Here is a 22,833-nt window from a genome sequence, read left to right on the forward strand (position 1 = left end):
AGGAGAAAAAATAGAGGAGTAGCAATAGCAGGACAAGAGAGAGGTGGGAGAGGAAAGTCAGCACAATAAGGGATGAAGAAAAGGGACCTCAGGCTCAGTGTCTTTATCAAAGAAGACTGGAAAAACAAGAGATCAAGGCATGAACTTGGGAAAATCCCCAACACACTATAGAGTCCCCTGTTGCAGGCCTCATTTAAGTTGCAATTCAGGCCTGGTAATCAATTGGAATAGGGGACTTGCACTAAGAGATGACGTGACTGTTTGGGTGGCAGACTAGCGTGCTCTCAGGCTTTTAGCAGCAAAATAACAGAAACAAAAAGCAACTTATTTAGTGCTTACAAAAAAAGTCTTTTTTTTTTCAGAAAGGATTTAATTTCATTTAAAGATCTTTTTTTCATTGTTCTCTGGTGTGACAAAGTCATGTCTGATTTTTTTGTTTGACTATTTTATTTTGAATTTGCCACCCAGAAAGGTCTGATGTGATCTCTTAGCGCATGTCCCCTATTGCAACATACACTCAAACCCCCTCTCCCTCACATACTCACCCCCCTGACCCATCACACTCACACACCAAGCTGCTCCCTACCCCTCACCCACTCCCCACACTCAACAACCCCCCCTAACATATCACACACACCCCACACTCAACAACCCCCCTAACATATCACACACACCCCACACTCAACAACCCCCCCTAACATATCACACACACCCCACACTCAACAACACCCCTGACATATCACACACACCCCACACTCAACAACACCCCTGACATATCACACACACCCCACACTCAACAACCCCCCCTAACATATCACACACACCCCACACTCAACAACACCCCTGACATATCACACACACCCCACACTCAACAACCCCCCCTAACATATCACACACACCCCACACTCAACAACCCCCCCTAACATATCACACACACCCCACACTCAACAACCCCCCCTAACATATCACACACACCCCACACTCAACAACACCCCTAACATATCACACACACCCCACACTCAACAACACCCCTAACATATCACACACACCCCACACTCAACAACCCCCCCCCTCCTCTGACATATCACACACTCACACATTCAGGCCAACTCCTCGGTTCCCCTCACACACTTAAGAACCCCACCCCGACCCATCGCATACTCATCTACCCTACCACTCATATTCCACCCCCTCCAAACTTCCCATATATGTACACAGTCACTTCAATCTTGGCCCTTGCAGTGACCCACCTTTTGCTCATAGGGTACTGGTCCATCATCCAAGGAACATCAATCATGTAATTAAACTGAAATACAAAATGCAATGAGCTAGTAGGCCCTGCTGCTAATGATAGTTATAATAATGACGATAAAATTATAGTGATTTGAAATGCTCTGTACCTGTGCAGATTCTTGTAAGTCGTCCATTGATAAAATATCTGATAGGAGTAGGTAAAAAAAATCGTTGTCACAATTTACAATAAAACCCTGCTAATTAGAGGGACGTTCAAGTTAACAGGGTAGATTGGAAATTTATATGGGCTGCTCATAAAAACTTAAATCATGAACAAAGCTTAGTTATCCAAATATGTGTAGTGGAACTAACTAAAAGATAATAAATAACCATGATGAGACTTCCCAATCAGTCAAAATCTTACAAATGTAAATGAAAAATAGTTTGAGTTAGCAGGAAGCTCAAGTTATTCAGGTTTAGTTATCTTGTAAAGATGACAAGGCATTTTTATTATCATTGTTTGATTAAACTGAGATGAGCCAGTTGTGTGGAACAACAAACCCAGGCAACTGTATGTTGGGAATCAGCAAAATTAATCCCAAGGGGGGATGTAGACAGGGGTGACCATCCTTCCCTTAAAGGGTGTAACATTTTACTAACTGCTATCCCTTAGGGGGTGTTTAAAAAATTTTCACTTCTGCTATACCATAGGGGTTCTGATGCTAGCGGATCATCACATCCTAATAACAGCTTGACATGAATTTAGTTGAAATGTGTTTATTTTTAGGCTAAGAAATTGCTTGGACCACACATGAGTGCTACCTTTTAGCTGCAATAATTTTTTAAACTCTTATGCATCAAAGTTATTTTTAACATACTGTACCAAAAAATTGACCACAAATTGAGAGTACTTTTATTACTATTGAATAATTTTATTACTATTGACCCCTGGAGCCTTAACAAGCCAAAGCATGCACATATCTGTACCTTTGATTCCAACAGCCATGTCAGAAGAATTGTACTTTGCAGGGATTCCTCTGACTTTGGTCAAGTAGAAAGACAAATGGTTTTCTACTCCCCCCACATCTGATCCTGGGCCTGTCTTATGCTTTTTGAGGGGAGACCGGCCTGTACCATCCTCACTACCACTTTCTGAAAAGAAAGGCCTTTTTTAGTGAAAGCACTGCCAAATTGCTTATAAAAATAAATATAAAAATAAATAAATAAATATATATATATATATATATATATATATATATATATATATATATATATATAGTGTTAGTTTGAGAAAAATACAAACTACATAGGTTTCCCTACAGGTCTGTTTCGTGGTTGCCCACTCATCAGGGGATTTAATGAGAATATTCCTACCATCGTATATATACTATTAACATTGAAATTTACATAATAATAGACTGATAGTTTTAGCTAAGGCGGTAAGAGGAACAATAGCGAGTTACATTAAATATGCGGGGCGAAAACTAACAGTGCGGAACGTGTGAAAAATTGATAGCGCGAAAATTTAACGGTGACGGGATTAACAGTTCTAATTGTTTCGTAGCAGGGCTTTGTTTCTGTGGCGGCACAAGGACACGAGTTCATTGCGTTTATTTAGAGTTGATAGTTTGGGTTGGCAGATGATCGTCAGCTTTTCCTTGAGGCAGAGGCTGCAACGCTTAGTGGTACTGTTGTAGGCGGGGTGGGAAGAAAGAACGCGCCATGAAATAAAGTACTTAATCATGTTGTCCTTGAGAGTCCAGACGTGTTTGCTGAGTTCGGTGGAGTTTCTGTGTTTGGCGTGTCGGAATGATGCGGTGTGGTTTCTGTACCTGGTCTTGAAGCTGTTTTCAGTGAGCCCGACGTATGTTTCCGAGGTGTTGTTGTCTTTTCGAGTTACGGTAGCTTGGTAGATAACAGATGTCTGTAGGCAGTTTCCGTCTAGAGGGCAGGTGTCTTTCTGTCGGCAGTTGCATGTCTTGTTGTTGGTAGTGGTAGGGGCGGAGCTGGTGATCTCGGTAGCCGACGATGCGGTGATGATGCGCTTGTTGTGGTTGTCGATGATCTGTTTGGTGTTGTTCATGCAGCTGTAACTGATTTTGATGGTGTTTCTGTTGAAGATTTTACGGAGGTGGTTGTCTTTCGGGAAGTGCTTGTCTATCAGGGTGAGGAATCTGTGGCCGATGTTGGTGCTGGTGTTCTTGCTGAAGGGCGGGTTGTACCATAGGATGTTGTTGCGTTTGCGGGTTTTATGGTTGGTTACGGTGTTGGGTTCGTAGCGTAGCGTGTAGTTGTATCCGCTATCGTCGAGTGCTTTCTGGTAAGGTGGCGCGGTCTGGTCAAAGGAGGCTTGGTCTGAAGATAGGGCAGATAGGCGTCTGTTGATACCAGCAGGGATGTTCTTGGTGATGGAGGGCGGGTGGTTGCTCTCACGGTGGACATATTGTAGCGAGGAGTTCGGCTTTGTATAAGGCTGGTGTGCATTACGTTTTAGGTCAAGGGTGACGTATAGGAAATTGACAACTTGTTTGTTTGCCTCAATGGTGATTCGGAGTCCGTTGTTGTTGAAGATGCGGCATAGTTCCTTTTTTGGGTTTTCGGTGGCTCTGGGTGTGGCGTTGGTGATGGCTAGTCCGTCGTCGCGGTAGAGTCCTACGTTCATATTGAGGTCCTGAAGTTGGGAGAGAAGGAAGTTGCCTACAAGTTCACAGGTTTCTGCGCCATCGAAGCTCCCCATCGTAACATCAAATATCGTGTTGCCTTTCTTCTGCCAGGGTGTTTGGTTGTGGACCAGGAAGGAGCTCTTGGAGTGGGTTATGATCTCTTTTTCATCAGGGGTGATTTCGTCATAGTTGGAGGCGAAGTCGAGTGCTCTTGATAGTAGGTCTTGGCTGATAGATGGGTAGAATTCTACAATGTCAAAACAGATGAAGCTGAGTTGGTGTTTGTTTTCGGCAGCCTTGAACCAGTCAATGACGGCTTTAGTGCTTTTCCATTGGTTGAAGTTTCGTTTCTTTGCAATTACGCTATTGATACGGTTGAGGATCTTTTTGCTGATTTTTCCGATTTCGGGTTTTGTGGGGTTGATGAGTCTGCAGGTAGGTTTGTTAGCGAAGTTCGGCTTATGGTCTTTGAGAGTTATGAAGGCTTGCTTGTTGGCTGTGGTGTCCATTCTATCGTCTAAATCCAGTTTTGTAGCGATCTCTTTGTTTTTCTTGTGGACAGATTGCGTTGTTTCGGAGGGTGCTTTTTTGTAGGACTTGTTTATTTCTTTTTCTAGGAGATTCTTGTAGGTAGCTGGCTCTAGTTTGTATGTATCAACAGACGCCTATCTGCCCTATCTTCAGACCAAGCCTCCTTTGACCAGACCGCGCCACCTTACCAGAAAGCACTCGACGATAGCAGTGCTTTCAGAGAAAAAATACAAACTACATAGGTTTCCCTACAGGTCTGTTTCGTGGTTGCCCACATCCCCTGATGAGTGGGCAACCACGAAACAGACCTGTAGGGAAACCTATGTAGTTTGTATTTTTTCTCAAACCAACACTATACACCGCTCTACTTTCGAGTATTGAGCACTTTCTATGAAAGCCTTCAACCATCATTTTATATATATATATATATATATATATATATATATATATATATATATATATATATAAAGGTGTGCATCTACAGAGGTGTGGGTTGGGGGCGCTGCCACCTCCCTTGGCCTACAAAAAGTGGGTCATTTATTGAAATATTATCAAACATTATCATGATATCATCAGTGCACTCTCCCCAACCCCCCTTTTGTAGGGTGGTGGTTATGGTGATATGAAATGCAAAGTGATAAAGACAAAGATAAAAAAATGCGAACAAAAGCCAAGGTTTCAATAAATTAACTAGTGATTGAAGTCTGAATATATGCATATTCATTTTTTTTGGTCAATGTTTTCTTGTACTGTACACTTGGTTTGAAGAGTCTTGATTATGTTACATGGTAGTTAAACACCAGGTTTCCTAACATACACAAGGATAAATCAAAACGTAAATAAAACCAATTCAGATTTAACATTTTTCTTATGTGTTTTTTTTGTCTAGAGATTTAGAAAATATGATAACATGTCAGGTTTATTGAAGTTGCCCTAGTAACATTCATTTTCTCTCTTGGTTGTGAAGGCCACCTAGGTATAAAAAAAACTGTCCTTTGCATAGATAATTAGGATTTCTTTAGCGTGCCCTGCTCTAATTTCCTACTTTTTTTTTTGTTGGCCAGTGTGCACTGCGCCGGTCTCCTTCTATTATTTGCACACTATACTATAAATACCACCCCCCATCCAATTCAGTTTCATTTGCTCCCACAAAGGGCTAACGCTTGAAACGCCAGCGCAACTACAGAGGCGTTCAACTTTTTCAACCTTGTGTTGATTTAAAAGTTGCCATAGTAGTTACACAAGAGGACCAACTCAAAATGCTCTAGGAGTAACAACTGATTTAATCATAAATGTTCATCACACATTACCTTATACATACTTGCTAAGGTGTATAAAGGAGTATAAAGATCCATAATAGATCTATGTAAATCAAATGTTACATTACACTCTTCAAATTTACTCTAATGTGCATTATCTTAGCACTGATGTGTAGCGCGGTATCTGCAGTGAACATAATCACATAATGTGCATGGTTGTGAGCTCACAACACATATTCTAAATATGCAATTTTAAACTAGTTCCATTAATATACAGTCCTGACATTAATACTGTATCTTTGCTAAGAAGTATAATGTTTACAGTCAAACTAGTCCCTGAAGTTCTGTTGAGGATTCCTGTGGTTTCCATGAGGCAGGGACATTGTTAAAGATAAAAATAGCCTTTTAAAACACAGTATTATATACATCTATTTCAAATAAGTATACACTCAAGAAGCCATGTGCCATAACCCGTAATGGCTCATGGGTAAAAATATACAGTAATTGGCTGAATTCTGGTCTTGAATGCTTTTTTAAATTGAAATCTAAAATTGAACAATTTTAACATAGGTTTGTTTGCTCTCTAAAAGAATGAAAGAATGTTGCATGTTTTTGGATTTTAGGCAAAGACAGCTTACCAAATAAGAGATACTGTAGCTTGACAGATATCATAACATATTGATTATTGAGGAAGTATATCATTTCCTTGAGTTAAACAAAAAATATAAACTCACAGAATTGTCCCCTGTCCACCCTTGTTAATCTTGAGCTAGGAGAATTTGTGAATGTAAATTCTACATCCCCACATCTTATGGATGGCTCCCCATTCAAACCACAATAAGTATGTGGGCAGGTAGGTATAATAGTCTTAATAGTGTAGTTTTCATTTGGGTGTATGGAAACTGGGTTGTCGAACTCAACATTTAACCCATAGTAACCTTCTGAATCAACTGCCTCAAACCATTCACTTAAAAATTCACGAGTTTCCTGCTGATAGAGAGGTACACCATCTTTTTCAATAACCAGATTTACTGTGTACGTGTTTAAATGGCCACCAAACAGCTTGACTGCTGTCAGATCGATCTTAGTGTTCACTCTGAAGCAGAGGGAATGCTCTTCACTCCTTCCATTCATAACTATTCCAAAATATTTAAATCTCTTGCATGTAGACCTGGATGGGGAACGCCTTACTGAGGAGAATAACTTAGAACTTCCTGGTGAAGAAAAATGTTTGCAAATATCAAGAATTTCGTCTTTGAGAAGAACATCTCTTGTTAAAACTTCATCAATAAACTGCTGTTGGGGAATCAGTGGAAATCGTATCAGTCTTATTGCTTGGTCTCCAAGTACACGTCTCTTCAGATGGCCTACTTTATCGGCCTCTATAAGTAAGCCTTGTCTACCGGCCTGGTGTTCTGCCCAGCGATCAACAGCTTTAAATAAAGCCAATTCTCTTATCCTCAGGTCATTTCTTCGTAGGATGTCATACAACAGCTGTTGCGTAACATTTAAAAACGAATCAGACGCCACGACATCTGCTGTTTTCTTGCAAATAACTTCCCAACATTGGCGCTGTAACTTTTCATCGCCTTTTTCTAAAGCATCCAAAAGGCAATGAAGAACATCGTTTGCTTGAAGCATTTCATTCAGATATTGAGAACAGTTTACTTGCAATCCAGGCAAATCGTATTGTTCTGAAAGGTACATGATTTCCATGACGTTACTTTCGCTTAGTTCAACTTCGCCGTAGTAAACGTACCGCAGCATTTCACTAAAGCCCTCGGCAGTATAATTGGCTATTGGGATCAGCAACTTGGAGGAATCAGTTAATTTTAGCTTTTCAGCACTCCATCTGTCTTCAAAGTTAGTTTTAAACACGGGGCTTCCAACCGCTAGTGCGTATCGATGTGCAGGAATGATAACTTCCTGCACTCCGGCGCTAGTACACACAAACTCCACGTCGCTGAGGTAAGGGTTTTTCCACATATACTTTCCCTGTTTCTTTATCGTCTCAAAAAATGTGTCTGACGACATTTTAACAAGTGACAAAAAAATGACTTTTTGCTATAGAGTAACCACACGGAAATGAATAAAAGTGAAAGACACTTTGTTGAGTTTCTTAGTTCCAGGCAACACTCCTCTATAGTAGGCACAGGAATCCTGAAATTGTTTACGAAGCTAACCAGTTTTTTCGTGCTCCCACCTAGCTCCTAGACCCACTTCTCTTTTAACGATGGGTTCCTTCTTTTGGATCCTGCATTCTTTTGCCACAGCCGTAGCAAGCCTAAGTAGGGAATTTAAGCAACTATGACGGCAATGGTACAAAAAGTGACTCTTAAAATCAAAGGGAGCCCAAGCTCTGTCAATGAGTAATTTGAACTGACGGCTAATTGATCATTAATAGAGAGAATATATGGAGTTGTTACTTTATGCTAGTATTCTTCCATAAAAATGTAGCAATGTCAATAATTATATCACATGAAACGATTACACTTTACAGCAATTTTTAACAACTTTGATGACGCATACGCATATATCATTAAAATGCACTGCATCTGGGTAGTTCTACAAGACGTATGTGTTTTGGGGAAAAAAATAGCCCCCAATTAGGGAGCACCAACCTTAAATGACAAAAAAATGCTCCACCTTTGCTAAGGTAAGGGTCATTATTCAACTTAGGGAGGGCTGCTATGTTTTGGGGGAGGGTTGCGATTTGGGTGTCAATTTGGGGGAGGGCCTCAAATTCTGATACAGGGTTTAGGGGAGGGCCTTATTTTTTAAACAGGTATTCTGATTTATTTCCAATCCTTCTAAAAATCTGGAATTTCATGAGAACCCCAGACCCCCTAAATAATAGATAAATGAATAATGCACCTTCTTGCAATTTCATGACTTTTGTTTGGCTGGCGATGAAAATCGTTATCTCCTAAAGTGTGGTTCTTTTACTTTTGCAGTTTTGGTTTTATTAACTTCCATCACAGAATTTCAATTCATGTCAAAGTTCCCCCTAACAAGTTTTCAGATTTGTGGTATGAAAAGATGTGTTAAATAAGATTTCAGTTGGGAAAGCTAATGATATTGTTTTATATTTAGATTTTAATAATAGTAGATGTAGTGACCTGGTATGGCAGAGGCAAGACATGCACAAGCAAGGTACGGGAGAGGCAAGACATGCACAAGCAAGGTACGGGAGAGGCAAGACATGCACAAGCAAGGTACAGGAGAGGCAAGACATGCACAAGCAAGGTATGGGAGAGGCAAGACATGCACAAGTAAGGTATCGGAGAGGCAAGACATGAACAAGCAAGGTATTGGAGAGGCAAGACATGCACAAGCAAGGTATGGGAGAGGCAAGACATGAACAAGCAAGGTACGGGAGAGGCAAGACATGCACAAGCAAGGTACGGGAGAGGCAAGACATGCACAAGTAAGGTATGGGAGAGGCAAGACATGCACAAGCAAGGTACGGGAGAGGCAAGACATGAACAAGCAAGGTATGGGAGAGGTAAGACATGAACAAGCAAGGTACGGGGGAGGCAAGACATGAACAAGCAAGGTACGGGAGAGGCAAGACATGTACAAGCAAGGTATGGGAGAGGCAAGACATGCACAAGCAAGGTATGGGAGAGGCAATACATGCACAAGCAAGGTATGGCAGAGGCAAGACATGCACAAGCAAGGTATGGGAGAGGCAAGACATGCACAAGCAAGGTATGGGAGAGGCAAGACATGCACAAGCAAGGTACGGGAGAGGCAAGACATGTACAAGCAAGGTATGGGAGAGGCAAGACATGAACAAGCAAGGTACGGGGGAGGCAAGACATGCACAAGCTAGGTATGGGAGAGGCAAGACATGAACAAGCAAGGTATGGGAGAGGCAAGACATGAACAAGCAAGGTATGGGAGAGGTAAGACATGAACAAGCAAGGTACGGGGGAGGCAAGACATGAACAAGCAAGGTACGGGAGAGGCAAGACATGCACAAGCAAGGTACGGGAGAGGCAAGACATGCACAAGCAAGGTACGGGGGAGGCAAGACATGCACAAGCTAGGTATGGGAGAGGCAAGACATGCACAAGCTAGGTACGGGAGAGGCAAGACATGAACAAGCAAGGTATGGGAGAGGCAAGACATGCACAAGCAAGGTATGGGAGAGGCAAGACATGAACAAGCAAGGTATGGGAGAGGCCAGACATGCACAAGTAAGGTATGGGAGAGGCAAGACATGAACAAGCAAGGTATGGGAGAGGCAAGACATGCACAAGTAAGGTATGGGAGAGGCAAGACATGAACAAGCAAGGTATGGGAGAGGCCAGACATGCACAAGTAAGGTATGGGAGAGGCAAGACATGAACAAGCAAGGTATGGGAGAGGCAAGACATGCACAAGCAAGGTATGGGAGAGGCAAGACATGCACAAGCAAGGTATGGGAGAGGCAAGACATGAACTAGCAAGGTACGGGGGAGGCAAGACATGCACAAGCTAGGTATGGGAGAGGCAAGACATGAACAAGCAAGGTATGGGAGAGGCAAGACATGCACAAGCAAGGTACGGGGGAGGCAATACATGCACAAGCAAATAATATATATATCACATGAAACGATTACACTTTACAGCAATTTTTAACAACTTTGATGACGCATACGCATATATCATTAAAATGCACTGCATCTGGGTAGTTCTACAAGACGTATGTGTTTTGGGGAAAAAAATAGCCCCCAATTAGGGAGCACCAACCTTAAATGACAAAAAAATGCTCCACCTTTGCTAAGGTAAGGGTCATTATTCAACTTAGGGAGGGCTGCTATGTTTTGGGGGAGGGTTGCGATTTGGGTGTCAATTTGGGGGAGGGCCTCAAATTCTGATACAGGGTTTAGGGGAGGGCCTTATTTTTTAAACAGGTATTCTGATTTATTTCCAATCCTTCTAAAAATCTGGAATTTCATGAGAACCCCAGACCCCCTAAATAATAGATAAATGAATAATGCACCTTCTTGCAATTTCATGACTTTTGTTTGGCTGGCGATGAAAATCGTTATCTCCTAAAGTGTGGTTCTTTTACTTTTGCAGTTTTGGTTTTATTAACTTCCATCACAGAATTTCAATTCATGTCAAAGTTCCCCCTAACAAGTTTTCAGATTTGTGGTATGAAAAGATGTGTTAAATAAGATTTCAGTTGGGAAAGCTAATGATATTGTTTTATATTTAGATTTTAATAATAGTAGATGTAGTGACCTGGTATGGCAGAGGCAAGACATGCACAAGCAAGGTACGGGAGAGGCAAGACATGCACAAGCAAGGTACGGGAGAGGCAAGACATGCACAAGCAAGGTACAGGAGAGGCAAGACATGCACAAGCAAGGTATGGGAGAGGCAAGACATGCACAAGTAAGGTATCGGAGAGGCAAGACATGAACAAGCAAGGTATTGGAGAGGCAAGACATGCACAAGCAAGGTATGGGAGAGGCAAGACATGAACAAGCAAGGTACGGGAGAGGCAAGACATGCACAAGCAAGGTACGGGAGAGGCAAGACATGCACAAGTAAGGTATGGGAGAGGCAAGACATGCACAAGCAAGGTACGGGAGAGGCAAGACATGAACAAGCAAGGTATGGGAGAGGTAAGACATGAACAAGCAAGGTACGGGGGAGGCAAGACATGAACAAGCAAGGTACGGGAGAGGCAAGACATGTACAAGCAAGGTATGGGAGAGGCAAGACATGCACAAGCAAGGTATGGGAGAGGCAATACATGCACAAGCAAGGTATGGCAGAGGCAAGACATGCACAAGCAAGGTATGGGAGAGGCAAGACATGCACAAGCAAGGTATGGGAGAGGCAAGACATGCACAAGCAAGGTACGGGAGAGGCAAGACATGTACAAGCAAGGTATGGGAGAGGCAAGACATGAACAAGCAAGGTACGGGGGAGGCAAGACATGCACAAGCTAGGTATGGGAGAGGCAAGACATGAACAAGCAAGGTATGGGAGAGGCAAGACATGAACAAGCAAGGTATGGGAGAGGTAAGACATGAACAAGCAAGGTACGGGGGAGGCAAGACATGAACAAGCAAGGTACGGGAGAGGCAAGACATGCACAAGCAAGGTACGGGAGAGGCAAGACATGCACAAGCAAGGTACGGGGGAGGCAAGACATGCACAAGCTAGGTATGGGAGAGGCAAGACATGCACAAGCTAGGTACGGGAGAGGCAAGACATGAACAAGCAAGGTATGGGAGAGGCAAGACATGCACAAGCAAGGTATGGGAGAGGCAAGACATGAACAAGCAAGGTATGGGAGAGGCCAGACATGCACAAGTAAGGTATGGGAGAGGCAAGACATGAACAAGCAAGGTATGGGAGAGGCAAGACATGCACAAGTAAGGTATGGGAGAGGCAAGACATGAACAAGCAAGGTATGGGAGAGGCCAGACATGCACAAGTAAGGTATGGGAGAGGCAAGACATGAACAAGCAAGGTATGGGAGAGGCAAGACATGCACAAGCAAGGTATGGGAGAGGCAAGACATGCACAAGCAAGGTATGGGAGAGGCAAGACATGAACTAGCAAGGTACGGGGGAGGCAAGACATGCACAAGCTAGGTATGGGAGAGGCAAGACATGAACAAGCAAGGTATGGGAGAGGCAAGACATGCACAAGCAAGGTACGGGGGAGGCAATACATGCACAAGCAAGGAATCAGTGAGGTAAGACATGCAGGGGCGTAGCCAGGATTTTTTCCTTGTGGGGATGGGAGCGAAGTGATTTCTTCGTTTTCAACGGAGACGTAATAACTAAGATGTAAGAGCTTTATTGGAACAGAAAGGAGGGGCCAAGCCCCTGGTCTTCTCCCTGGCTACACCCCTGACCCCTCTAGCACAAACTTGCCACATTGTTCCCAGCAATAATATGGGCTGTTACCCGAGCAATATTACCCAACTACTAACGTAGGGAATAAGTATACATTTTTGCAAAGCTCTAATTATAGCATTGTTCATTATGGTATCAGGTTATTTTACTTGGTCATAGAGTATATGATATCTACTCTCACAATGCTACGGAATGTAGTATAGCTGTCAACCCAACTTGAACGGAGGGCGTCATACAGTTAAATTATATAATAAAAAAGTAAGTAAGTAACTTACCCCTTACTTACCGGAGAGGTGTCTGTATTCTTCCATGTGAACTGGGTTTTTCCGGTAGCATTTGCTCCCATATTTACACAAGGGTTTCTCGTCTTCTGAGCGTTTTCTTTTCCCTTCACTCATCTTTTGTATTTAGAAAACCTAAGTAAAGAGCTGAGCAAGAATTTGTTTTTATGCTTAGGTCAAAAAAGCCGCCATTTTTTTTTCTTGTTTGGACCCAGTTTCCCTTCCTCTCTCTCTCTCCCCCCTCCCCTCTACATCAATCCCAATTTCGCCACCCTCCCCTCCCTAGTGACATTACAATACGCATGCGCATTGAGTGACGCTTTTGGCGGTATTTTTTCGTTTCATATTGTAAACAGAAAATGGCGGAGCTTCATGTTATTGGAGAAGTCATCGGAGCTAGTGGTTTTCCGTCACACAACTTATACTGTAAATGGTCTGTACATGTAGAGGGATCCTGGAAGCTCATTGCCGGCTTAAAAGAAGGGCAAACTCAAGTTGATAATCCTCAAAATGAGGAGGAAGCGAAATGGGGGCATCCGATAGATCTACATTTTGCCACAAAGGGGCTAAAAGGATGGCCAAAGTTCCACTTTCAAGTTTGGCACCAGGATGCTTACGGAAGAAATGAAATTTATGGTTATGGGTACTGCCATGTACCAACTTCGCCTGGGAGCCATAAAATTGACTGTGTAACCTGGAGACCGACTGGAAGCTGGAGAGAACAGTTGAGAACTTTTTTCGTTGGCGGAGCGCCTCAGTTGAAATCGTCCGATGTGATTTACAGCGGAAGTGATAGATATAGACTGAAGACAGAGGCGATGGGCACCGTTCATTTACAACTAGGAATTGTGACGAGAAACTTCGATAAGTTCGGTATAGAGTGTTAAAAAAACTTTAAGAAATATTGTCCTTTTTTTCCTGGCATAATTAATCGATCAAGTCGATTAACAATCTGAACCAAATCAATCAACGAAATCGATATTGAAAACTAATAGCCTATCAATAACAAATGTAGCTGTGGCTCTGTTTCATTAATAAGCAATGTTCACTATGCAACAATAGTCTACCAATCAACATGAATCAAGAACATTATGCACTACGGACATGCACTAATAGATCATATGACCTTTTGGGTAATTCAAGCCAAAATAAAAAAAACCCTGTGACTTCTCACATCATCTCTTAGCATAAGTCTCCTATTGATGTGATTAGCTGACAATACTTGTGTTACTTTCATTAGTAGTCATTGATTGGCTCATTATAAATCAATACTAATCAAGCAATTTTCTTTGTTCGATATTGATTTAAAATTATTGATTGTCATTGATTAATTATGCCTGGAGAAATTTCTGTATTAAATGTTAAATTACAACCAGCAAAAACAATATATGTATGTGGATTGAAAATACAGCTGGATTGTAACAGATTTGGTTTTACCATGGCAATATAGTAACCATTAGTAGAGTTAGTAGTTTAGTAGAGTCCCACTACTACAAAGAATCTGTGTGAATAACTAAGGCCTACCCCAACTCTAGAACATTTCTAGCTATAGCCACTTTGATGCAGGTAAAATCATTGCAAACTAGGCTGAAACAGACCAAACACAGCTGCGCCAGGTTTCACCCGAGGTATGCACTAGGCAAGATTGCTGGGGGAATGTGTAACCTAAAAGTCAGGCATTCAGTAGGATTATCATGAATGTTTTGGTGGACCCATTGTCTAAACATTCTTCACAAAATAAAAAATTAGTAAGATAATGAAATTATGGATTTTAAAAAATATTGGCGGGGGGTCATGCATTTCCCCTTTTACAGCCCAGCACAAAGTCTAAGGTCTCTGCACCTTGTTTATATAGACTGTTTTCAAGGTTATACACTGAATGAGTGATTGGCCTTAAGTGTCCAGGCCAAAAAGCTTATCTTGGTTTCTCTTATATTTTTAGTGTGGTTTTCACATGTAGTTCTCTATTCTCTTATTAATAGAATCCTTGCTTCCTCAGTTAACATTGAATTGACTTCTCTTAGAAATCAAATTTAAAAATATTATACAAGCTTAGAGGATGCATTATTTTTACTTTCTAAGAGAAAATCCTCAAAATCAGATCAATGGTTATTTTGTAAATTTACATTACACTTAGGGAAAGGTCAACATTTAGAGGGGGGGGGGGGGGGGGGGGGGAGGCTGCTAATTTGAATATTTTTCTGGTTCAAAAAAGGCAAAAATGGTGACCCTCCCCCAAAAAGGTGACCAAAAATTAGGGCCCTCCCCAGAACAAAAAAGAACTAAAATTGTGTGGGGTGAGGGAATGACTTAGACATGCCCATAGAAAAGTTGATTTTCAGCCCTTTTTTTCAGGGGTGTGAATAATATTGTATAGGGGGTCTGGGGGCATGCTCCCCCGTAACAATTTTGCCATTTTCAAATATATGAAATGCTAATAATAACTTAAGTAGAAAACAGCATCATTAGTTCTTCCAAACTGAAATCCTATTTAAGTATTGTTTCCATAACACCAATCTTAAAAGTTAGCACAGAGGGGGGTGGACTTTGACATGACAGAAATCCATTGATAATAAAACCAAAACTGCAAAAGATGAAAATAGTATAGGCCACACTTTAGGGGATAATGATTTTCAATTTGATGATTTCCAGCCAAAGGAAAGTCATGAAAGTGCAAATAGCAGGTGCATCACATTAATTTATCTATTTTGTAGAGGGTCTGGGTTTTTCCCCAGAAAACTTTTGAAAATCCAGACTTTTAGGAGGATCAGAAATTGATAAGATGAATATCTGTTAAAAAATCGAGGCCCTCCCCCAAATTGATGCCTAAAAAATAGCAGCCCTCCCCCCAAACATAGCAGCCCCCCGTTAAATAATGACCCTTTCCTTAGCATTGGATTAGACCCCTGTTTATTTTTTTAGCAGAATTTACCAAAAACAACCCAAATTTTGGCTTGTTTTTATGTAAAACAAAGAACAGCTAAAACCTTATTAGAAGAGTGTCCTTGTGCATCCAAAGTCTATTGGAGCATAATGTCTGGCTTTGACAAGACAAGAAAATAATTTTCTAATGAATCACCCAGGGTGGTAAAGGGTATTTTCGTAAAACGAGATCTGGCCATTTTTCACTGTCGAGAAAAGTGAAATCGTCAATTTCGACGTCCATGAAACGTGATTTAACTCTCCCCGTGAATCGAAATTTAGCTCAACTTTTTGAGTGTTGAACGGAGAATCATGTGACTTTTCCAAAATGGATATGTATTGTCTTATGCAGTAAATACATGTATTTTCGGACACAATGTTACGGTTTTTGTAAACGTGAAATGTGAAAAGGCCATTTTTCGGTTCGCGAAACGTGATCCTTACCCCTCTTTACCACCCTGATCACCGTCTATTGATTTCCCTGCTATTCCGGGACTGTTTGACCTTAAATTGATTCAATTACCTTTGGGGTGAATATACCATCTAACTGCTGGGATATTAAGTAGTCATCTAACGCCAAATAACTCTGGAAATATCCCATATGCCTTTTTTTGTAATGGTGGCAAAATATGCCATGAGTTCTAGAATCAAGGAGTGAACATCGTGTTTTGAGGCAATGAAAATGGACCTGGAAATCAGAATAAAAGGGTCTGTTTGTTGTTTGAGTTGTGTTTGCTGATCTCATTTCCTTGTGCGGTATTTTGAGCTTTTTTTTTAGGAGCAATCATACGAAATCCTGCTGTTTTCCCTTGTTCTATTTGGAATTTATATAAGAAACCTGACCTATTATTTCATACCTGTCAACCCTCCCGCATTAGGCGGGAGTCTCAAGATTTTGGACCCCTTCTCCCGCGTTTACCACCAAATCTCCCGCTTTTTAAGCGATTTTTATCGCTTTAGAGAAATCCTTCTATAACGACATTTTAGCTACATTATGACTACAGACCTATTTTTTATCAGTAATGTAAAATAGTAATTCCTTGTGTAGCGCCATTTATTGAACACGAATGCGAGATCTATATTAAGCGCGATAGCTTTCGGACTAGCAAAAGTCTGCCTGATGGCTACTCGATAGCAGGCTTCCGAGCTCCATGTGACGCTATACCCCACCCCTCCCACCAAAAAAATAAATATTATACCCCTCCCACCAAAAAATAAATATTATACCCCTCCCACCAAAAAATAAATATTATACCCCTCCCACCAAAAAATAAATATTATACCCCTTCCCCCCAAAAATTCTTAAGCCTTGAGACTTTCTGGGGTTGACAGGTATGTTATTTGGCTGTTCATATCACGCTGGATGGTTGGATACAAATATTTAAGAGAGAATCTGTTAATTTGATAAGAAATTATTGGTTATTGCCAGAAGTCTAGACACAAATGTTTAAGAATTATCTCTTCTCGAAAAATTCTAAAACAAACCGGATCAAGAAATAACCAATTGACTTTTTTGCTAATTGTATCATTGTAATTTTATTTACAATCATTTATCTTATGTTTTACAATTCGTTAATACATAATGAACCAGGTTAGCCAAAGCAGGGGGTATGCTTTGAAATGGTATCAGCTAAAGAGTTTACTCTTCTTGTGGATACAACGAGGTAGTATGAAAACGGCTCAAAAAACACCTTTGACAAGCTTATAACAAATCTATGAAAACATCAAACTTCAAATCACTAAAGTAAGATTTTTTTCTTAAATAATTTTAATTCTGTCTGAAGCAAATTGGAATGTACATTGTGTTGTCAAACACAGGTTTTCGTACTTTATGAATGCTGTACAGTATCAGAAATGTTATGAAAAATATTGAAATAGCAATAACTAGTCACTAATAATGATACAGCACTTGAGGTATTATACATCTTAGCCCAATATACACCTAGGGCCATTGCACCCAAATACCCTGCCCCATTCATTATGTGTTTCTGAAATCCCTGAAAATAACATTTCAATTCATAGCCTTTCAAAATCAATGAATGTCAGGACGCAAGCAAAGTCTGCCCCATTGGGTTGTAAATGTTTGGCAAGATTACAAAGAATATTTCCACTCTAGTCTTGATTTAACCAAGCCTTGATCAATGGCTCTCCGTTCGAGTAGACCTAAAACAGACCAAAGTAGGATGTGTAAGAACTTATGGTAAATAAATAAATGCTTTGGAAACCCAGCCGGTTAAGTTGGCGTGCTCCCAATATTATTATAAAAAAAAAATATTTTTACATTCTTTTTGATACAGTCCCACTTTTCACTTACCCTAAACCTACCCTTAAAATACACTGTATTGTCAAAAGGGTGAAAATTCAGTGCACTCACAAAATTAAAGTTTAGTGAATTTCGTTCATTGCTTAGCCTCAATTAGGAAGTGCAAAGATAGGCCCATAGCTAGGATTTTGAGAGCGCGGGGGAGGGGGTTGTTTGCCCATTTAGCGAACCATTTTCTCTTAGGTAGTTCGTCCTATTTCGCAGTGAGCATGATATATGGTTGTTGCATCTTCTCTTACCTTTCTACTCACTATCCTCATCACTGTGATGTGGTTGTGGAGGCTGTAGTTTCTCCAGCTCTAGTTTCAGCTGAGCTGTGTGTTGCTTCAGGGAGTGGAAGTGGTGCGTGACGGCACGGCCTCCAGAGTTCTTCAGAGTAAGCGCCTCCACCTCCTTAATCCATTTCTCACACTGCTGAAGAATCTCGTCTTTCTTCAGGTAGAAATGGCTTTGGATTACCTGGTATCAGTAGTTAAGATGATTTTCAGTATCAACATTATAGATAACAGCCAATCCAAAAAGTAAAAACGAAGAAACAAACAAACTCTACAATCAAAGATTAATTGGTCGCCTGAAGGTCTTCTCTCGTTTCTTTAAAGGCACGAAAAACAGCTAATAATTTCTCGTTATCCTGGGCTTTTTAGTTGAACAAACCATTATCCATTGTAGAAAGAATAAAAAATGCTTGTAAACCAACCGACGCATGAATCCCTTCAGCACTTTGGATTGACGAAAGTGTTTTATGAAGTTTAAAATGAAAGTCATCTTATTTACTTTCGTTTCAGTTCATCATATATAAAGTTTTGTTTTCAATCGATTCAGAAGCTGGTATTTTCCGCCGAAATGAAATAAGCGCCCCCTAATGACAGAAAAAGAAAAACCCAATCATTATGGTAAGCTACACTGCGACTACCATGGTCACCAATATAAAGTCTTGAGAAAATTAGCCAATTAGCAAGCGAGAATCAGAGTTTTAATTAACATCGTGCTCTGATGTGCGTTCAAGCATTCCCTTGCCTCGCTGTAGGGCTATTTAAGTCCGTGTTAATCAGAAAAAGTCCTATATTGGTTTTACTCAAAGAGGGCCACGGTAGTGCGCGTCACGTGGTAAAGAAGAAATACTGAATTAAAAACGCACCTCCTTGAAGCAGGCGGATGGCTTGCGCAACTGCTCTAGCATGGCCCAGCGCACGCATGCCTGCCTGATGTTAGCGTTGTACTCTTGAGAGTTCTGCTGCCCAGACGGGGTACCACGTGATCGCTCATACCCAGGCTCGTTGAAGTAAGGCTCGGCCACGAGGATGAGCGATTGCGTTGACACAAGGACCTATAGGAATTTGGAAATGATAAGAAAGCTAGCTATGTTAGTGTATAATATGATAATATCTGGATATGGGAACGATCGTTTGCGATCGTACGGTCAATATAGCTGCGCCCGTGTGCGAAGCTGCGACGGTGAGCGATCATATGAAAGCCTATACTGTGAGAAAATGACTCTACTGAGCACACTAGTGCAAACCTGAAGGAAGCTTGAAGTCTGCGCGTTCCACTTTTCCTCTGGTCTTCCATGCCATGTGTTCAGGATGCTCAAGCACACCTAACGAAAGACAAGCGAAGACACGAGTGTTAGAATCCGTCTAAGAAAGTCTCTCTAGCTAGTTAACCAGATAATACATTCATAGTAACAAGGGAAGCCAGTGCACCAGTGCGTTGGTGGAGTAATACCCTCGCTATACCGACCTTGTGAAACCCCATACCACGGACAAGCTAGTGAACCAGTTGTTAATCCCCATACTACAAACAAGTGTACAAGTGCATACGTGATAACATGTAATACCCTGGCTATACCTACCTTGTAAACCGCCATACTACGGACAAACAAGTGTACAAGTGCATAGATGATAGTATGTAATAACCCGGCTATACCGACCTTGTAAAAGCCCATACTACGGACAAACAAGTCTACAAGTGCATAGGTGATAACATGTAATACCCCGGCTATACCGACCTTGTAAAACCCCATACTACGGACAAACAAGTGTACAAGTGCATAGATGATAGTATGTAATACCTTGGCTATACCGACCTTGTAAAAGCCCATACTACGGACAAACAAGTGTACAAGTGCATAGGTGATAACATGTAATAACCCGGCTATACCGACCTTGTAAAACCCCATACTACGGACAAACAAGTGTACAAGTGCATAGATGATAGTATGTAATACCTTGGCTATACCGACCTTGTAAAAGCCCATACTACGGACAAACAAGTGCATAGGTGATAACATGTAATAACCCGGCTATACCGACCTTGTAAAACCCCATACTACGGACAAACAAGTGTACAAGTGCATAGATGATAGTATGTAATACCCTGGCTATACCGACCTTGTAAAACCCCATACTACGGACAATCAAGTATACAAGTGGATACGTGATAACATGTAATACCCTGCTATACCGACCTTGTAAAAGCCCATACTACGGACAAACAAGTGTACAAGTGCATGCGTGATAACATGTAATACCCCGGCTATACCGACCTTGTAAAACCCCATACTACGGACAAACAAGTGTACAAGTGGATACGTGATAACATGTAATACCCCGGCTATACCGACCTTGTAAAACAACATGTAATACCCCGGCTATACCGACCTTGTAAAACCCCATACTACGGACAAAAAAGTGTACAAGTGCATGCGTGATAACATGTAATACCCTGCTATACCGACATTGTAAAACCCCATACTACGGACAAACAAGTGTACAAGTGCATGCGTGATAACATGTAATACCCTGGCTATACCGACCTTGCCATCATTGTACAGGTTAGGGTTAAAGCGGACCGTGTGGTGGCCTGTGGTCTCGAAGTTGATCTGCATGGGCGCCTCAGGGTAGTTCTGTGGGAAGTACACGTCGAACTCGAAGCAGCCGTTAGCGTATGGCGTCTCAGCTGGACCAGTTATAAGAACCTAAAGGAAAGAAGGACCACAAATACAAGTACATTCCACGAACTCATAGATCTTATCCACCACTTCGTATATAGCAGAAGAACCAGTTTTCTGTAACATGGATTATTTGCGTTGGATCTCGTTGGTTTACTGCAATTTCAAGGGTTTAGTAAAAATTACAAAATGCACCGAAACTTGAAAGTATTTTCAATCCATTTCCATGCAATTAATGCGTTCCAAACAAAATATTGCATTAATTTGCAAAATTGGATGTTTGTTCCGCATGCTTTTGATTGTTTTCGAAATTTCCGAAATAAAACTCAAACCTTTGAGTAATCTATGGCACATGTAAAATATAAGGTGTGATGACCCTTTAAGTCTTTTCCAGGCATACGAAACATCACACAGTCCAAACTCTATGAACGATCTCTCTCGGAGCGATCAGCTCCACTTCTTAAATCCCAGTTTTAATCGATATATTTTTTAAACATCGCTATACTTTTAGAAAACATTAACAGAGGCATTCCATTGTTTTAAAACTTTCAGAAGCGACAACTTAGAGATTGATAATCATATCACACGCAAAGAAACAACCGACCCCACCCCCTACAGTAATAATTCTTCCCCTACCTTCATCACATCCAAGCGGTCCTCATCGCATCTGACAAACACGCTTGAACTACTGGACAGCGGTAGAGACGTGGAGAGGGATGAGATCTCCTGCGCGAGTCGTCGTGCGCGTGCAGGGCTACCGGGATCACCGCTGGACACGGCCGACCGCAGTGCGGAAGCGAAATGGTAGCCAACAACAAACTCGAGCTTGCTGCCATCCTCCGGGACAATCTCACACGTGTCTACATATTTAATTAAACGAGTGAAATGATTAGGAATGCCACAGATTTATTGCATAATGAAACGGCAAAACAGCTTGTGTAGATACGACATACAGTAATTCCCCATTTTACAGCCTTTGGTGCTAATTTTATTTTTAGTCTTCGCGGGAGTGTAGGGGATAGCGTTTATTTCCAGCTGGGCCTAATTTCAATCCACCCTCTTGTTTTATATAAGCAAACGTCCGGGCCACATCTAAAAAAACTTACCGAACTGAAGCGGTTTCATGGCCGCCAGGTATTGCTCCTCGTTGCTTAGCGACGCACCATCATCTACCGCTGATGCCTTGCCAGCCGTGGGCTCGTGGCTCTCAATGTCATGCGCAATGACGTCCTGGATTAGTTGAGCGGTGGCCTGGATATCAGGGATGAGTAGTGCCAGTCCCTCGGCATCTGCATCGTCCTTATTATCCTGCGCGTCACCCTTTGGGGGCTCGGCACCAGGGCTGCGAGGTGGTTTGTCACGTTTTTCTCGCTTCTTGTCTCGCTTAATTCGCTTGGTGGCGCGAGAAGTCGATCTGTTTGGTAGGGGAACACAATTTGAGAAGTCCATCAGATGGCATGTGCTGTGCCAAAATCCAGGCTCCAAAAATAGAAATAGAAATAATAGAGCGGGTGGGCAGTGCTGTATAACGTGTGCGCATGCGCGTGTTCTGGCGAAAACAAACAAAATCTCAGTGTTGAATCGTTCGAGTAAAGGTACGAAAGGCTGACTTCGGTCGCTGTTTTGACTTACTGTACAGCATTAAAACCATACTGTACAAAAGATGACAGATTTGTTTGATAATGAGGAAGTTATAAAGAAAATTATACCCTTAGCTTTGCGCTAGTTTTCTTAGCATTCGCCAAAATGTGACAGTTCGCCGGTAAAAAGCCGCCATTTTATAACAAAAAGGCTGGTTTAAC

At 41.5% G+C, this 22,833-nt stretch overlaps 3 protein-coding genes across 5 annotated transcripts in view; 1 reads left to right on the forward strand and 2 right to left on the reverse strand.

Moving 5' to 3' along the window:
- LOC5518965 (tyrosyl-DNA phosphodiesterase 1) overlaps window positions 1-13,062 on the reverse strand; it is a 25,018-nt gene extending 11,956 nt beyond the window's left edge. The window contains exons 1-3 of one of the 2 annotated variants that reach the window (XM_032363652.2): window positions 12,842-13,062; window positions 1,401-1,438; window positions 1,251-1,306 (exon numbers count right to left, since the gene is read on the reverse strand). In XM_032363652.2, coding sequence (XP_032219543.2) covers window positions 1,251-1,306; window positions 1,401-1,438; window positions 12,842-12,953 — 206 coding nt within the window. In that variant the 5' untranslated portion in view covers window positions 12,954-13,062. Of the gene's footprint in view, window positions 1-1,250; window positions 1,307-1,400; window positions 1,439-5,692; window positions 7,971-12,841 lie in introns of those variants that run through there. The other variant, XM_032363653.2, reaches the window with a different exon arrangement.
- Window positions 12,795-14,593, forward strand: LOC5518964 (B9 domain-containing protein 2). Its single transcript, XM_001638847.3, has 2 exons — window positions 12,795-12,813; window positions 13,193-14,593. The coding sequence occupies exon 2, from the start codon at window positions 13,196-13,198 to the stop codon at window positions 13,721-13,723; it is 528 nt and encodes a 175-aa protein (XP_001638897.1). The 5' UTR covers window positions 12,795-12,813; window positions 13,193-13,195; the 3' UTR covers window positions 13,724-14,593.
- A 2,674-nt stretch (window positions 14,594-17,267) lies between these two features.
- LOC5518917 (baculoviral IAP repeat-containing protein 6) overlaps window positions 17,268-22,833 on the reverse strand; it is a 44,836-nt gene continuing 39,270 nt past the window's right edge. For both annotated transcript variants that reach the window (XM_048730066.1, XM_032363630.2), the window contains exons 42-48: window positions 22,138-22,445; window positions 21,668-21,891; window positions 20,897-21,058; window positions 19,601-19,678; window positions 19,220-19,408; window positions 18,321-18,540; window positions 17,268-17,921 (exon numbers count right to left, since the gene is read on the reverse strand). In XM_048730066.1, the coding sequence (XP_048586023.1) occupies window positions 18,325-18,540; window positions 19,220-19,408; window positions 19,601-19,678; window positions 20,897-21,058; window positions 21,668-21,891; window positions 22,138-22,445 (1,177 nt within the window). In that variant the 3' untranslated portion in view covers window positions 17,268-17,921; window positions 18,321-18,324. The remainder of the gene's footprint in view (window positions 17,922-18,320; window positions 18,541-19,219; window positions 19,409-19,600; window positions 19,679-20,896; window positions 21,059-21,667; window positions 21,892-22,137; window positions 22,446-22,833) is intronic.

Source organism: Nematostella vectensis, chromosome 7 (genome assembly GCF_932526225.1).
Source record: "Nematostella vectensis chromosome 7, jaNemVect1.1, whole genome shotgun sequence".
Taxonomy (NCBI): Eukaryota; Metazoa; Cnidaria; class Anthozoa; order Actiniaria; family Edwardsiidae; genus Nematostella; species Nematostella vectensis.